This window comes from Mchenga conophoros, linkage group LG11 (genome assembly GCF_057382185.1).
Source record: "Mchenga conophoros isolate Kocher_MC1m ecotype Shallow Benthic linkage group LG11, M_conophoros_male_GT1.1, whole genome shotgun sequence".
Lineage (NCBI taxonomy): Eukaryota > Metazoa > Chordata > Actinopteri > Cichliformes > Cichlidae > Mchenga > Mchenga conophoros.
Genome location: NC_140536.1, coordinates 23678534 through 23696702, shown reverse-complemented (window position 1 = coordinate 23696702; position 18169 = coordinate 23678534). Strand labels below are relative to the sequence as shown.

Genomic DNA, 18169 nt, shown 5'->3' with positions numbered 1-18169 from the left:
GATTTACCTTTCCCATCATTCGATCTAGAAACCATTAGCAATCATAGCTATGATGATGATTTAGCTTTTTAAAACGTATCTGATTTATAAAACACTGACAAGCACCAAAACCTAGAACACTGGCTGCACCAGAAGGCTGCATAAAAATGGGTTGTTACCCACAGAGACTAAGCGAGCAGAATAGCTGATGCTTGCATGGGTTTTTGCTAAACACAAACCCCCACCACAAAACAGTAACTACTGAACAGTAGAAGCAGTGAAGATAATAGGAAAATAATACAATATTAGTAAAGTTCAATATTTAAATCATTTAAAGTTAATTTGTATATCACCAAATCGCTACATCAGACATCTCAAGGGGTTTTATACTGTAAGTTAAAATCCATACAGTACTTTGGAGAAGATCATAGTAATCAAATGACTCCCTGTGAGCATGAACTTTGTGATATTGGGAAGGGAACCTTTAGCAGAGTTGGGCCCAGGAAGGCTGCCGCGATGGCTCGGGGTTGAGGGGAAAGAGAACACAGGGAGACAGGAAAAAACACAGACTAGGAGAGATTGCAAACCAAATTTGAATTGCTGAATACACACGGGAAGTGAAAAGAAATGGAAAATGGAGAAGAAATACTCAGTGCATCACAGAAAGTCCTGCAGCAGTCTGACCCTATTGCACCATAACCAAGGGATGGATCAGGGCGCCCTGATCCAGCCTTAACTATAACCTTTAGCCAAAAGGCAAATTTTAAGTCTAATCTTCAAATTAGAGAGGGTGTCTGTCTCCTGAATCCAAACTGGGAACTGGTCCCAAAGAGGAGAGGCCTGAAAGCTGAAGGGTTTGCCTCCCATTCTACTTTTAAAAACCAGGAACCACAAGAAAGCCAGCTGTCTGAGAGCGAAGTGCTCTGTTACAATATGAAATTATGTGGTCTTTAAGATATAATGGGGCCTTTTATGATGGGAGATTTTAAATTAAATTCTGAATTAAATAGGGAGCCAGTGAACAGAAGGTGATATTGGAGAATTATAAACTTTTTTCGGATCTCTCTTAGTGCTCATACTGAAGGGGTTTGCATTAACTGGGGATTTTTAGAGAACTTCTTGAGAAACATGACAATGATGAATAATTCTTCAGCATCACTTAGCCAGGATATTTTAATTTTAGAGATGAACAGATAAGACCTACATGTTTGTTTAATATGTGCCCTGAAGGAAAGAAATGGTCAAAAATGAGTGTTACTGGAAGCCAAGATAATGCCATCCTGAGTATCTGGTTAGACATGTTTCTAATATTTTTTGGGCTAAGTGCAATTTAGATGCAGGAATTAGGAGATCATTCACGCCTTTGTGTCTTTAAGACATGCCTATAGTTTAACTACTTGATTTGTATTATCTGACTTAATCTAAATAGCAATGCAAATATATGCTATATCTTCTAATAGCAATGTCTAAGAGTATATAATAGCAAAGGTGGGCTCAGATCTCTGTAATAAAAGTTTGCGGTCAACAGTATAAAATGCTGCACTGACGAGCACAGAGATGAGTCCACTGTTATAAGAATATCATTTGTAACTTTCACTAATGCTGTTTCTGTGCTGTGATGAATTCTGAATCTTGACTGAAACTCTTCAAATAAACCATTCCTCTGCAGATGATCAGTTAACTGTTTTACAACTATTCTTTCAAGGATTTTGAAAAGAGGAACGTTGAAGATTGGTCTATAATTATCTAAGACAGGTGGATCAAGTGGTGGCTTTTAAGTAGAGGTTTAATTACTATTACTGTAGTACGTAGCCTATTGATAGAGCTAAATTAATCATATTTAGAATTGTAGCTTTAATTAATGGTAAGACCTCTTTGAAAGTCTTGTAAGAATGAAGACTGACAGAGATGTTGATGGTTTAAAGGACGAAATGACTGAAGTTTGTTTAGAAGGATTGTTACAAGAGAAAAAGTCTAAATAAATATCCATAGTATTGGCTACAGTGCTTAAAAGAAGGGTTGGAATTTTCCTGTTTTACTCAATCTGTGACAAATAGCTTTACAGAGGGCTTTTTATAGAGCAACACACTGTGTTTCCATGCAAAGTGAAGAATTTCTAGATTAGTGAGCTCTTTAGCTGAGTTATCTGTTTTAAAGCGTATGTTTGTGGGTTATAGCAGGGAGTCAAGCATCTCTGATTTGTTGGTTTCTTTACAGAGGAGCCACAGTAATCAGGGCCATACACAGTGAGGATATTAACAAGATAATTAAGCTCTGGGAGTAAATTTTGGGTAGCTGTTCTGCATTGTGTTGTTACAAAGCATTAAAGAAGATAACAAAGAAGAAAGCACTTCTTTATATTTTGTTACAGCACTTTCCAAAAGACATGCAGTGCACTGAATTTGTTTTCCAGTGCTCTGTAGTCCATTATTATTTAACGCACTAAGTGTTATTAAGTGTTATTAAAACAAAAGGAGGGTTTTCAGGGGATACTGCTCAATGTTCAGTTTCTATGCTATAAGTCAGGACAAAAGCCAGAGTGTGATTAAAACAGTGAGTGAGCTCATTTACATTTTGAGAGAAGAAAATTGAATCTAATAATAAATTAAATTCAATGTTGAGGCTGTCATTTTCAGCATCTACATGAATGATCACCCATTATAATTATTTTAACAGAAATGAGAACTGAATGCTATAAAGAGGGCCAAGTGGACGATGGATGACTACAAATAAAACAGTTTTCTTGTATTTTCCAATTAAGGTGTGCAAGGTTAGGAGTAAAGCTTTTGAATTAATTTTTAGTTGATTGATAACCTAGAGTGACAGATTGCTGCCACTCCTCCTCCTCAGCCTGTGCTTCAAGGAGTCTGATGCTTGATGTGACTTTGGGGTGTTGAGTTGTTTAAACTAATAAATTATGCCTTAGTAAGGTTCCTGTGAGGCAAAATAAATCAGTATTTTATCCATTACTAACCATTTTTATAAAGTAAAAACACATGTTAATACTTTATAATCACCAGATAATCAGGTTCCAAACAATACATGATTTTCCTTGTTAACTATTTTGAGTATACGGTATATATTTAAAAAAAAAATATGGTAAATACAATTTTAAGGCCCATGTCTGCAAGAGAATAGTTCATTTTTTAATGTCATTTAAAACATTTTACTGGATGTGTCATTAAAAAACTGTTTGAGTCCCGTAGTTTTATGGAAACGGTTGACAAAAGCTCACTAAGCTCACAGAAATACTAGCCTGACGGCACTCCAATAGTGAGAGTGAATGTGAGAAGAGGCACAAGAGAACGAAATAATAACCACTAAGAGCTGAGGAGATAAAGGAAGACAGGAACAGCTAGATTACAGGGAGGTGAGCAAGATGTTAAGCATAGTCAGTACATGATGTTCTCTTTGAATAAAGTTTGTAGACATGCAAGAAGTCCCATTTTCAATGTTATTAGTGCGGAGTATCTAAAGTGATGGGAAAATAGATGTGAAGCTACAATCATTGCACTGAAGTGTATTATCATTTGAAAATGATTAAGTGGGGCTATTTTACTGTGACACTTTTTAAGATGTTCAATTTGATAAACGTCCTGATGTGTCAGGTGTTTCCTTTGCTGGGTTAACTCAAACCCAGCAAAGTGTCTCTACTGATATTCGCCAAAATAACTGGTGTATTATGTATGAATTTTGCAGCTTATCAATACCATGATGGATCACTGTTGCCACTCCAGTGGTGCTTTATCTCTCCCTTCATCTCTCTTTTTCCTCGCCTTTTTCCACCTTGCAGGTGGGCTTTCACCCTGATCATCATTTCCTCCTACACGGCCAACTTGGCGGCCTTCCTGACTGTCCAGCGGATGGAGGTTCCCATTGAGTCTCCAGACGATTTGGCCGACCAGACGAACATCGAGTATGGCACGATCCACGGCGGGAGCACCATGACCTTCTTTATGGTGCGGCTCCGGTTGTGCTTGGGTTCGGAATTTGGGAATAATTATATGTGTGCTTTTATCCGTGTTAAATATTTGTTTGTGTAGCTGTTTGGATTGACTAACTCCCTAAATCGCTCTGATAGCAATTCAGGAAATAGTTGTTCATAAAGTTTTCTATGTGTTACATGTAATGGACCGCAGTGCTTCTCTCTTCATTGCTGAGAACAGAGTGAACGATTATCCTCATATTTGCCACTCTGTCTCTGAGTTTCTCTCTTGTTTTCTTTATGGCTGTTTGTGTTTGTGTTAAGTGGCTGACTGCCTGTGTTTGCTTATGAGAATGCTACCGGCATCTGTGTTGACATCTGTGTTTGTCATAGTGTGGGTGTGCGCATGTGTGTGTGTGTGTAGGTCTTGTATTTGTGTGTGGGTGTGTTAGTATAGAGGAGTGTGTGTAGGTGAGTGTTTAAAAAATGTATGTTTATATGTTGGTAAATGGCAAAATGCCAGTTAGAGTTTATTTTTCAGTCACTAGTGTTCGTCCAAATGGCGGATATAAGAAAGAATGGAGTGTGTTTGCCTACATAAGCCAGTTTCATTGCCACAGTACATTACCCCACTCAATACCTAATCCACACACGCATACACAATCTCATTGTTGTACACAGATGCTACCATCTATACCCTTTTCCTTTCTTCTCCCATACAAAGAGATACTACATGTAATTGTACATTTAATCCTGTTTTGGACCTTGCCATTTTTTGTTAAGTGCTGAACCACCTCCTGTGTGCTGATTTACTTCCATCTGTATGAAAGATGATGCATCAGCTACGCTGTGAGCAAATAATCTGTTGCTTTGCTTCACTTTCCTTTTTTCTCCCTCCACTCTCCGCGCTGCTTTTTCCCTCTGTTTGCTATTGATATTTTTACTCTGCTTGCCATTGTTCACACCTGATTTTCTCTCCTGTGTGTACTTCCCTTCCCGTTTATCTTTAATGCATCTCTTTCATATTCCTTCTTGTCGGGGAAACTTGTATATTCACCTGTAATTACTGCTGAATTGCCGTTGTTGTGTTCCTGTTTCCTCTGCAGAACTCAAGGTACCAGACCTACCAGCGGATGTGGAACTACATGAACTCCAAGCAGCCTAGCGTATTTGTGAAAAGCACGGAGGAAGGCATCGCCCGTGTGGTCAACTCCAAGTATGCTTTCCTGATGGAGAGCACTATGAACGAATATCACCGTGGCCTGAACTGTAATCTCACACAGATCGGAGGCCTGCTGGACACCAAGGGTTACGGCATTGGCATGCCACTAGGTAAAAATACTGCATCACAAAAAGGTCATGCAGCACCTGATAATGTATTACCTACTTTAAATATTTCTGTACGCAGAGAAATGTCTTAAAAATGTATCTCATAACTTTTTTAATTGCTCCAAGACTCCAAATATATCTATAAAGTTATGAAAAAGCAACTGGGAAGCTAGTAGAGATGTAACACTGTTCCCTTTTTGATAATTACAGACATTGCTGACGCATTTTAAAAGTGCTGTTTCACAGCTTGTGAACTAAAAGAATAACATGATGTAGTATTTAAAAAAATTATGCATGCAGATTTTTAGTTTTAATTATTCTGAGTGGTTCAAGTTAAAATATAACTGATAAAAAGCAACAGGTTAACATTTCAAATCCCCTTTAATGTACCTGACATGTGACTTGAGTTGCATCCATGTCATCAGCTAATTTGATGTTTGCATTAATGAGCAGTTGAACAGGTGTACCACATAAAGCGAAATACTGTGACTGAGCATCTACAACAGAGACCAGGCTGCTTAATCATAAGTGACAAGGAGCTATCTCGTTTCTAAAATTATACAATTATTTGACAAAAAGAAAAAAAAAACCTCATTAAATGACAGCGTGAGAAGCATGAGATCAATTATGCTAAATAGACACATGTAGTTGTCTGTGATTTGTGAGATTAGACCTGAAAATTGTCTTGTACGTGGTCGGTTTATTTTTTATCTGTGGGATTAGCAGCTATTTCAAATGGAAGTAACGTGCACACAGTTAATTGCTTTTCCACTCACGCCCAGCGCTCGTGATGCCACTTTTTAGCACTTAGATGAGATTGTCACTGAATCACAGTAATCTGTTCCTATGAAGAGGTCAGCCATATCTCACTGTCTATTATTGACCAAGGCTGTGGAGGAATGGAGAGAAAAAGCAGACACAGAATAAAGAAGGAAAGACCACAGACGTGAAATAAGGGACATAAGAGGAAAAAAACCAAACATATTATCCCACTCACCTCCAGGTAAGAGGCTGTTTAAATTTAAAGAAATAGGCAGATATTTTTACACTTGAATAATTTCTTGCTGGGAATTAGATGACAGATCTCCTTAAGGATATGCTATTAAAATCTCATTAGGGTGTCTACAGTTGCTGTTCATCAGCAAGCTGCTTGGCAACCCACCATAACCTCTGTTCTACCTTTTCGTGTCCTGTGCGTTATAACTTGTACCTGCTTTACTGGGTTGTCTTGCTGCATCTCTCCCAGCCTCCAGCTTTCTGTGTATCCACATAGAAGCATGGGAAAGTGGTGGGAGGTGATGCCAAATTTATATTGCTGCAGTCATTAGTTGTCCTGATTGAAATCGTTTTTTTTCTGGCGGGAGGTTGGTGTTCTCCAGCAGTGACTTAGCGAAGGAGGCATGATAATCACTGAACAACTGTCAACACTTTCTATAGAGACTGTTTATGTGCAGAAGGCCTGTCTAATAAAAGCTGCCTGTTGATTATCTTCACAGCTAAATACCAGTATGCTAAAGAAAACATATTTGTCATTTGCACAGACGGAACCTTTAAACCCTCTAAATCTGGTCCAGCATATCTGGTTTGCTACATACTTTGTATGCTATTCAACCAGCTGCTGAACCACTGTGTCCGTCTAGTTGTTATCTTGCTGTCTATCTCTCACTAATCCTCTCTTTATTCTCACCATAAGATCACTTCTAGCCATCTCCAAGCTGCAGCGGCAATTCTCTTTTTCTGCTTAGTCTCTTTAACACTTAATCATTTCATGTTTTTCCCCTTTTTCTGAAAAAAAAATCTCTCCCCTGTCTGGTCTCTTATGCTGCACCTTACCCACCACTTGCTCTTATCCTGCCTTCTTGTTTTTTTCCAGGATCTCCATTCAGAGATGAGATCACACTGGCCATCCTCCAGCTGCAGGAGAATAACAGGCTGGAGATACTAAAGAGGAGGTGGTGGGAGGGAGGCCAATGTCCCAAAGAGGAGGACCACCGTGCCAAGGGTGAGTCGACCGCAGCTGTCTGCCTCCGTTGCCTCCTTCTCTCTAATGTCCCCAGTAATAGTCTCCTCACTCTCTGCTACCGTCCAGCTAATGGCTAATGCCTAACCTAATGTCCTTGCGAAGGGTACTTAGCACAATCTACTTTCCCAGATGTCTTCTGTTTGTCTCAGGTGGTGCATAATGTGAATTTTATTGGAGACAGTGTATCTGTTTACATGTGTGTATTAAGAGTGTGTATATGTGTGGGCAAAGCTTCTGCATGAATGACAGAGATGATGAAAACATCTCTGCGTTTATGCCACTGATGTCAGATGAAAATCTCTTTTAAAAATTATTTTGCTAACAAAAAGCTTCAGTTCAGGCATTTCAGTATTGTTACACTTTATCAGTGCAGTTTATCTCAAACCCTTCAGGGCCCTATAATTCTGTTTGTCACTCAAGCACTTCATTCCAGGCAATTTAAATTTGAAACTCAGATGAAAGAGTACTGAGTAGTGATTTAGGATTACACTCACATTAAGTTTTTGGTTATTACTGTGGGTCAAGCTGTAGAAGATGGAAAGTCTAGTACTTTCCACAACGCAGCATGGTAGCATCTTTGTTAGACCACTTACTTCCAGCAGATTATCAATTAGAAAATATGAATTGTGCAAAACTTACATTATGAATATTATGACAATTAAGGTGTTTTCTGATACTTAATCAACAGCTGAAATAGAAATCTGTACAAGAACAGTAGCATCAAGCTAGAGTCTGGTTAGCTTAGCTTAGTTTAGCATAGCGCAAAAAAATAGAAGATAAAAATAAGCAGCCTGCGACTATCAGCAGGTTTAAAGTGCACACCATTAGTTCTCCCATCACATAGTTAGGTCGATTTGTGTTATTTAACCTCTGTACACCACCACAGTGGATTTTAAATAAAACTGTCAAGATGTGATTGAAGTGCGTACTTTAAACTTCAATTCATGTGGTTTAACAAGACATTTAATGAGTTTAGAGATTACAGCAACATTTTATATAAAGTCACTCATTTTCAGAGCCTCAAAATTAATTGGACTAACATAATTTGAAATACAGGGACTGTTTTTAATACTTGGATGAAAATCCTTCAAGCCATTGACTGTCAGAAATCCATGGATGTCATCAAATTCTGCATTTCCTCCTTTAAAGGACTCTCCCAGGCCTCTGCGGCAGTCACTTTCACTTGCTGCTTATCTTTGGGTGTTTTATATTTAATAAAAGAATGCTCTGTTTGGTTTAGATTAGGTGACCAACTTGACCAGTGAAGAATAAACCCATTTCTTTGCCTTGAGAATTTCTTGGGTTGTATTTTCAGCATTAACTTGTGAAGCACTGCCCGATCAATTTTGCAGCATTTGTCAGAATCTTTCTTTCTTTCTTTTTGCTCTACATTTTTCTTCCTTTCACTCTGGCACAAGTGAATCTAAGTTTTCCCGTTTAAACATTTTTTTTCCAGATATCTACAGACTCTTTATTTGTTCTGTGGAAAATACTAATCTGGCCTTCTTGTTCTTGAGTGTAACTACTGGTTTGTAGCTTATTGTAAAAGCTCTGTATTTGCATTCATGAAGGCGCCTCGTAATTGCAGACTTTGACAAAGATACACTTACGTCCTCGCGAGTGTTCTTGGCTTTGTTAGATGTTGTGAAGATGTTTTTCTTAACCATGGAAAAAAATCTGTCATTATCCATCTTATTTGTCTTCTGTGGGTTTTCAGGCCCTCTGGTGTTGCAGAGCTGATCACTCCAACACCAAAAGACAGACTTAATTCTTCTTAAGAATGTATCAGATTTTTGATTCGGCCACGCCTAAACTTTTTGCTCTTTATCTAGGTTTATTTTTCTTTGTTCAGCCCAGTGATGGCCTCCATTACTTGCACTGACAGCTCTTCAGGCTCTATTTAAAATGACATTGAAAAGCTATCTAATGCGAATTCAACACTTTGAGCCAAAGTCAGATATTATGTTGGCTTCTTTTAACATGAAATAATGAGGGAAATAATAATGCGGTGGTGTACAAATGCAAAGGTAGAAAAATTGTGTCTTTGCCCATTATTGCCCTCAGTGTTTGTACTTGAACCTTGCCGTACACTGTTCTCTTCTCTACATTCAACTTAAATTGCACGTCTTTTTGTTATTTTGTTCCTGTTTTCTTTAGTTATTTTTCATCATTATCTAAAGTGAGCCTAATGATAGTTGTAATAGTTGGTGCTGTATGTGGTACAGATGGCAAAGCCTCTTGAGGCAAATGAACAATTAGTGCACTGATAGCAAAACAAGGCAATTTTGGCCTCATTTTTTTAGGTTAATGATTTTAAAAGTCAAGCTTTTTCACCGTGTTTTATTATAAATTAACTTAATTGTTTTCAGTTAATGAGTTATGTTTTACTAACCTCATGTTATTAAGTTAACCTAAAAAACAATTATAGAATAGAATAGCCCTTTATTGGCGATGTACATGTACAATACCATTATGGATAAGTAACCTAACCTTGATATGTTTTAGTCCCTTTTGCGCAAAGGCCCATGGCATCATGATCTGCATTTTTGCTCAAAATTGTAATTTTTTTAATTCAAAGTTTAATTCACAGCATTGTACTTTTAAACTGAGCCAAACTTCATTCTCACCAACACGGCAGGTCATCAGAATCAGAATCAGAATGGGTTTATTGCCAGATGTTGAGGTTTACAACATTAGGAAATTGCTGCGGTGCTTCAGTGCAAACAATAAGAATTAAAGTGCTATGTAGAAAGAAAGATATGTGCATGAGATATACATGAGATATATACATGAGAATAAGAATTATGAGTGCTACGTAGAAAGATATATACATGAGTGCAGGTGGTGATCAGTGCCAGACATGAAATGATGCAGTGACACAGCGTAGGGTCATGAGTTAGTGGCGGGGACAGTCATATGGTTATTGTTCATGTGTCCAACAGCAGAGAGGAAGAAACTGTTCTTGTGGCGAGAGGTTCTGGTGCGAATGGACCGGAGCCTCCTGCCTGAGGGGAGCAGGTCAAACAGACTGTGTCCAGGGTGAGAAGGGTCAGCTGAGATCCGGGCTGCACGCCGCAGTGTCCTGGAGGTGTACAGGTCCTGAAGAGATGGGAGTCTGCAGCCAATCACCTTCTCAGCAGAGCGCACAACACGCTGCAGTCTCTGTTTGTCCCTGATAGTGGCTCCAGCGTACCACACGGTGATGGAGGAGGTGAGGATGGACTCGATGATTGCAGTGTAGAATTGCATCATCGTCCGTGTTGGCAGGTTGAATTTCTTCAGCTGCCTCAGGAAGTACATCCTCTGCTGGGCTTTCTTGATGACGGAGGTGATGGTGGGCTCCCACTTCAGGTCCTGGGTGATGGTGGTACCCAGGAAGCGGAATGAGTCCACAGAGGTGATGGGGGTGTCAGTCAGGATGATGGGGGGGAGTGGAGCTGTGTGCTTCCTGAAGTCCACAATAATCTCCACTGTCTTCTGGGCATTCAGCACCAGGTTGTTGTGGCTGCACCAGGACACCAGATGTTCAACCTCCCTCCTGTAGGCAGACTCATCCCCGTCAGAGATGAGCCCAATGACGGTGGTGTCATCTGCGAACTTGATTAGCTTGACAGACTGGTGGGTGGAGGTGCAGCAGTTGGTGTACAGGGAGAAGACCAGAGGAGAAAGAACACAGCCCTGAGGGGAGCCGGTGCTGATGGTCCGGGAGTCCGAGACATTCTTCCCCAGCCTCACGTGCTGCTTCCTGTCCGTCAGGAAGTCAGTGATCCACCGGCAGATGGGATCAGGCACATTCATCTGGGAAAGCTTGCCTCGGAGATGGTCTGGAAGGATGGTGTTGAAGGCAGAGCTGAAGTCCACAAACAGGATCCTGGCGTTGGTTCCTGGGGAGTCCAGATGCTGCAGGATGAAGTGTAGGGCCATGTTGATGGCGTCGTCTACAGACCTGTTGGCTCTATATGCAAACTGCAGGGGGTCCAGGAGGGGGGCCGTGAGGGTCTTGAGATGGGAGAGAACTAGGCGCTCAAATGACTTCATGACCACAGATGTCAGAGCCACGGGTCTGTAGTCATTTAGTCCAGTGATCCTAGGTTTCTTGGGGACAGGGATTATGGTAGAGGACTTGAAGCAGGCAGGCACATGACATGCCTGCAGTGAGGAGTTGAAGATGCCAGAAAACACTGGGGCCAGCTCGTTTGCACAGTGTCTGAGGGTGGCAGGAGACACACCGTCTGGGCCGGGAGCTTTCCGAGCATTCAGACTCCAACCCTGCAGCTCACTTCCCTTAGAGTATCACAGCTGTAACAATCTAACATGAAAGTAAATGAAACACAACCTTGATGCTTTAACAATAACAGTAACAAACATCAAAAACAATGTCGTATTACATAACATGCTTAATATTTCAGCTCTCTTTGCTGACACACTCACTCATGTCTGGGCTTATTAAAGCACAGACTACAGCTGACAAACAGGTGTCGGTTTATCTTCCTTCCTAGTCTCGTTTTTTGATCGTATGTACAATCGTTTCTATTTAGCATGCACAATTTTGAGCAGCTGCACATTAATACTTTCCTATTATCCTTCATCACGTGCACTAACTGAATATCAGTATGCACACATTCAGAATAGTTGAATATAATCATAAATCTATTCAATCATTTATAAATAAAATTATATAAGTTAAGTAAGAGACAATGAATCATAATTGCCAGAAGTGCTCCTTCAACTATGTCTTTTTTCACTGTGCTTGTAAACCTCCTTTGACAATAAACAGTTGCCCATTATGATGCATTTGCGCACGTATGTGCTAATCTTTGTCTCCTGTGGCCTGTTGTCAAGGTCTGGGCATGGAGAACATTGGGGGCATCTTCGTTGTGCTGATCTGTGGCCTCATTATCGCTGTGTTTGTGGCCATTATGGAGTTTGTGTGGTCGACACGCCGCTCGGCAGAGACTGATGAGGTATGCCCCCATACCTGCCCTCGCCGACCCCACAGACACACCCCAGTAGGTTCCCATGGCATCCCGCCATCCCTTTTGATTATGTTATTTGGTGTGTGTCCCTGTGTTGTGTTCGTGTGTGTGTGAGAAAGAGAATGGATGGGTTACTTTTTCAGCTTTTGCCTCCATTTGTATGTGTTTGTTTGTGCCGTAACATTCAAGGTTCACTGTGTTTTGTGCATGTGAGATGAGAGGAATGTTTAAGTACGTGGCTCTGACCTGCTGTAGCGTTCGAATTTTACGACAGCTAGAGAATCTAATCGCATGTTCTGCCTGTTTTGATTTCACTGTGCCCTTTTAGTGTTCGGTGTTTAACAGTATGGCAGCAAGTGTTTGTGAGCTAAACATGATAGTTGGATAAGCAATATTGAGAAATGCCAATATTTGCTTGCATAAAGAAGTAGTGTGAACTTTTTTCCCTGGCATTAAATGTCATGATGTATCTTCTTTTACATGCCTCACATGTACGCTGGTATTCTTCGTTTCCATTGTTGTGTGTATTGCTTCTCACTCATGTCATTGTGCGTCTCCCTCTGTCTCTCTCTCTCTCAAACGCACACACCCACACACACACACACACACCCATGCACACACACACACTCTCCTCCTGTCATTCGACCATCAGTGTGTGTTCTCCAATAACGAGTACTGTTTCTGTTTATGTGAGCACATGACTTTTTATAAATCATGCTTTCATTGAGAATGTGGTTGGCCTGTAGTGGACACGTTGATGCATTTTGTTAGTCATGTGTGCGTATCGCAGTAGTCATGCAGCTGGAATGATGATGAGTATTGGTGGATGTGAAAGTTTGGTTTAGAATGTGTTTATGTGTGTGTTTGTGTGTGTGTGTGTGTTTGAGGCTGTGCACAGTTGCTGTACGAGTGAATGCTTCTGTATTTGTGCGCCTGAGTGTGCCGGCCTGCCTGTCCGTTCATGGTGCCATAATGAAGTGCCCATAAACTAAACATTTTGCTGTTCCGTGTGTTTCGATTGTAATAACTCTCTCTGCTTCTTGGATATTCTCCCATCTCTATCCATCCACACATCCTTCCTATGACCTCTCCATTTATTTTCAAACCATCTTTCCATTTGTTGGTCTCTGCGCCCTCGCTTCTCCTGCTCCTTTTTGTTTACCATGCCCACTGTGTCTGTTCTGCCTTGTTGCCGGCTTGTTCTTTTTGTTTTGCTTTTCCTTTCAATTTTCTTGTTCTCCCTCCGCTCTCCTATTTATGTACTGCCTTACCACTTGTCTTGTTCTGCTGCCTGCCTACTTTGTGTCTATGGCACCTCCTCCCCTGCCTTTGCCTCCTTTCCTCTTCCTTCCCTTCCGTCTTTCTTCTTTCCTCCCTCCTTCCGTACGTCCTTTAGGTGTCTGTCTGTCAGGAGATGATCACAGAGTTCCGAAACGCCGTCTCCTGTAAAAAGAGCTCTCGAATGCGCCGCAGACGGCCCCTGAGCAGCTCAGCAGCCTTGCGTCACCCTACCCGCATTGCTCTGGGGGCCCCTCGGCCCCTGCGCCTGGTCCGGGAGATGCGGCTCAGCAACGGCAAGCTGTACAGCGGAGCTGGCCCCCTGACAGGTGGAGCTGGAGGGGGAGCCGGAGGAACGGGGCAACCAGATCTGGGCCCTGGGCCCCAAAGGATCCTAGATGATCCGCTTGGAGCCAACACCACCCCACCTCCACCTGCCCCCACCCCTGTGATGCTGCCTGCGCGCAGCTGCACCCACGTGAGGATCTGCCAGGAGTGCCGAAGGATCCAGAGCCTGAGATCAGGTAGCAGTATAGGATCAGCGTCAACAAGAATACCCCCTTCATCCGCCCCCCTGCCCCGGATACCTCCACCCCCACCCCCATCCTCGTCCAATACAGACAGTGAGGGTGGAGGCGTGCCCAGCCCAAGGCGACTACATCACAGCCCCCCAGCTCATACCCCTCGACCCATTCCACCTCCGCAGAGCAGCAACACCTCAGACCTTCTTGGGGACCAGGACTGAGGAATGAAGCGAGTGAGGTAGAGGGGTGAGATATATGGGTGAGGGACATTTGCGCTGCTTAGAAAAAACACTGTTTCCACTGATCAGATTCATCCGAGAACTGAAATGTTTGAGATGAGGGAACAAAGGAGTAAAAAAAAAAGAAAAAAAAAGAAAAAGGAGTTGAACTCATGATAATGCCAGCCAACACGGAGCAAGAACGAGAAGAAACATGGGGGACCAAGACTTCATCCACTTCAGAACTGAAGACACAGAGAGGTGGTCATCGGTTAAGTGTTTGCATTTGGCTAAGAAGAACAGTTCAGTTTGGATAAAAGAGAGAGGAGATGCACATGACCACGCGTCAGTGCCCGCTGGCCTCCTTTTGTCTCCTTACTCCCCTCTCGTGTCACTTCTCATTTGAGGGTCCTGGTTTTCTTTCACAGACACTTCACTGGAAGCTAACCAGCCCTTTACTGAAATGAAGCCTTGCTGGTGGACATACTGTATCTGTATGTGGTTTTAAAACAGCAACTGACTTCCAGAGAATTTATTCCTGATGTTTTTTTTCTGTTGTCTTTTTGTTACCATTGTTCTAAGTGGGAATTTCAGAGTTAAATAACAGACTACGTGTGACAATATGGTGGATTATAACATACCAAGACACTTGACAACAGCTAATTGTGTTCGAGAGTTTTGTGCCCCTCCCTGTGCCCCATAGCTGCATTTTGGATGGGATCGGGGAAGCTGGATGAAACAACTTCAAGGCAACGTAATGCAAACGGTAGCAGAGAAAACTGTTGGTCTGCCTTTCTTTACACTGTGTGTGCGTGTGTGTGTAAAATTTGTGCTTCCTGTAAGTCTGTCCGTAACTGCTCAAAACGAGGAGAACCGTGTACCCAGCAACAGCTTCTTTCTACCAATGTTAGATATTCAGACAGACACAAAAAGGGAGAGAGAGGGAGCGAATGAGCGAGCGAGCAAGAGGCTTTGAAATGTGAAATTAATGTCCCTCGTTATCCTGGGTAACGCTTGCCAAGCCCTTACTTCTTTTTCACCTCTGTTCACACCATGTAGACAAGATAGAGAGACTGGGCGAGTCAGAGACAGAGAGGCAAGATAGAGACGAGCAGGAAAAGAGGAGGTGGAAAGAGCCAGAGAGTTAAAAAAGGACACTACTGAATTTGAATAAGAATTCCCTCACTGAACTACTTCCATTAATAGATCTGTCCTGATCTGTTAATTCTGGGCATCTTTTAAGGGGCTTGTTAATGCGCCAGCAGACTATAAATGCGGCTTCCTCCCATCTCTCTGTTCGACAGGCTATCTTGGTCGTCCACAGCAGCGGCTCCTGCCAGTATGATAGACTCAACCCAGCCTTGTCAATACCGTCTCAAGCTTTTGATCACCTAATTACTCCCCTCAGTGGCTGGGGACCCATTCAGGAGGGGGTCGAATGCAGGGAAACGCGCTGATAAATAGATGTAGAAGAAATGTTTTTTCTCTCTGGCTGGGAAGCGAATCTGTTTTAATTATGTTGTTAATGTTATAGCCTTACAGTTTTGTGAAACTCCAATGAAAACAGACTCTAGTGTACAAGCAAAGTGTGCCTAAAGGGAGAAATACTGGTGGGTTTGCATGTTTTTGCCCTTTTGCTTTAAAACTTGTTCAGTTTTTGCTCAACATACAAGACCTTTTTAGACCAGCTTCAACAACTGTGGCACAAAATACATTACATACAACAGTTATCAGTCTGGATTTTTTAATTGTCAACAAATTGCAGTTCAACTAGGGGACATGTTCCTTTGTATCGACCCTGTTAAATACTGACTGCAACAACCAGTGCCTGAAAATAGTCCCCCAGTAAATATAGCCTTTACTATTCTTTCTCCAACATCTGCTAAAAACTGCAGTTCCCAGCTGTGTTGCCTTTTTAAAATGGGACTGCACTCCGTGTTTACTAATCCTCCATCTTCCTCTGTTTGTGGGCACTGCCGCCGTCGTATTCACTCAGATGCAGTGTAGTGCTCGGCCTGTTGTGGTCTAATGGAAAAAAAAAAAAATCAGACCAGCTTTATGTCAGCAGTAAATCCAATTATTTACATGAATGCGAGAGAGGCAGCAGGCGTGTTGTTCTCCTTAGATCAAATATAAGCGTAATTAATTTTACACGCTGCCACGGTATAGCGTATGTATACCTCTGCCGAACAGTTCATGTTATGTTTGCATGATTAATGCAGACATATTACTCAGAATGTTAATGTTCCATTATTATCATGTGCAGCATTTGCATTTTCTACAGGTCACTGACTCGATGTGCATTGAACCTGTTGCCCAGTCAGTTTCCAAATTAATCCCTGCTGAATGATTCTCTACTTAGTGGACTAGGGGCGTTCGATACACCCACTTAGTTGTGGTTAGTGTACTTACAGTGACAGTTGTAATAAAGTCTTTCTGGAACACCAACATTCAAGATGTAAGAGTTAGCAAATGCAACGGTTACAGTATAAGACAGCGTCTGTGTTTTGTTATTGGGTTTCTTCACAGATTGATTTCCTGACAGAGTTTATGAATGTAATGCTTTAGAAGCTGATTCCTAATTATTGGAAAACACAGTGTCCCCGCTCCCTGCCCGCATCAGTATCTTTCTTTTTTGTCTCCCTCTTGCCTGTAGTTTGGAATTGCCGTTCTCCAACGTAAAGATGTGTCCCCTATTATCTTCCAAATCCCAACTGCAGCATCCCATAACCAGCAGTAATGCTAAGTGTGTAAGATAATGTGCAAAGCCACCAGTTCACCCTTTACAAATCCCTCAGAAAAATGAAGGCATTGTTGTCTAGACTAACACTGCATTGCTATATAATGTTATGCATTTTGCGGGGAAGCAGGTTTGTTGACACTGTTGTGCTCCAGATAACGAATGATAACATTGTTTGCACACATTATGCCGTTTCTTGTTGAATGATTGCTGTCAGCAGAAGCAGGCTTGATTTGATGCCTCTCTCTCTCTCTCTGTTTACTTCTGCCTTTGTGTCCAGAATGCTGACAGGAGCGAACCTTTTTCACAAATCTTTACATCACACACAAACAAAAACACACTCATCCGCTACGCCTTCGTCTCCGATTCCTTTGTTGTCTAAAGGCTGTAAACCCACCGGTTGTTTGTTGTTTTCAAAGTTGTCTTCTGAGTTTCTTTAATGACTTCCATGGTTCATACAAGCTCCGGAAACCTGATGTGTGACAGTACCACACAGCCATCAAGTGGCCACAAACAGCTTTAAACCATCAGCTGAAAGCATTTACAAGCTGCGGTGCATTATTGTGGAGAAGCGAGAGGAAGGTACAAGCTCTAAAAAAATACATTCAAAAAAAAAAAAAAGCCAAAATATTGCTAGTATTAATCTAAATGGGAAGGGAGGGTCACAAAACAGATCCAATGGGATGTCTGAACATTCACTCCACGAAACAAACATTTGTTTACTTTTATGTTGTTTTCTTTGGTATTTTTTCATATTTCTATACTAGTGCTAAATGGATTATTAAAACTAATGACTATTATGATGAAATTGTTATTATTACTATTGAAGACGAGAGGCTCTGTGGTGTGTGTGTGTGTGGGTGGAGGATGGGAGGTGTTGGGATGAAGGTGAAATGATGTTCTTCAGAGCCCGCCCTGTTGTTCAAACCTATAGACACACAGACTTCTTTTGGAATAAAAATATTCAAACAGTCCCACAGTGGTACGTGTCTTTGCTTTTTTTAATAGAAAGCTCACTGATGTCATGTTTTTATTCTAATAGAGGGATGAAGTGATTTAGTTAAGGGCCAGATTTTAGAAACAAACAACTCTTTCAGTCATTTAGGCCCTCAACGTCAATAAATACACAGTAACGTGAAAAAAGAGAGTTTTGATAGGATGATATCCTGTTAAAAGT

The 18169-nt window shown here is 41.5% G+C and overlaps 1 protein-coding gene across 6 annotated transcripts in view; it reads left to right on the top strand.

Annotated features, from left to right (window-relative positions):
• grik5 (glutamate receptor, ionotropic, kainate 5) overlaps window positions 1-17969 on the top strand; it is a 95550-nt gene extending 77581 nt beyond the window's left edge. For 3 of the 6 annotated variants that reach the window (XM_085291623.1, XM_085291624.1, XM_085291628.1), the window contains 5 exons: window positions 3773-3938; window positions 5011-5236; window positions 7107-7235; window positions 12099-12265; window positions 13629-17969. In XM_085291623.1, coding sequence (XP_085147749.1) covers window positions 3773-3938; window positions 5011-5236; window positions 7107-7235; window positions 12099-12265; window positions 13629-14255 — 1315 coding nt within the window. In that variant the 3' untranslated portion in view covers window positions 14256-17969. Of the gene's footprint in view, window positions 1-3772; window positions 3939-5010; window positions 5237-7106; window positions 7236-12098; window positions 12266-12884; window positions 12922-13628 lie in introns of all 6 variants that reach the window. The other 3 variants (XM_085291627.1, XM_085291626.1, XM_085291625.1) reach the window with 3 other exon arrangements.
• Window positions 17970-18169: the final 200 nt, after the last annotated feature.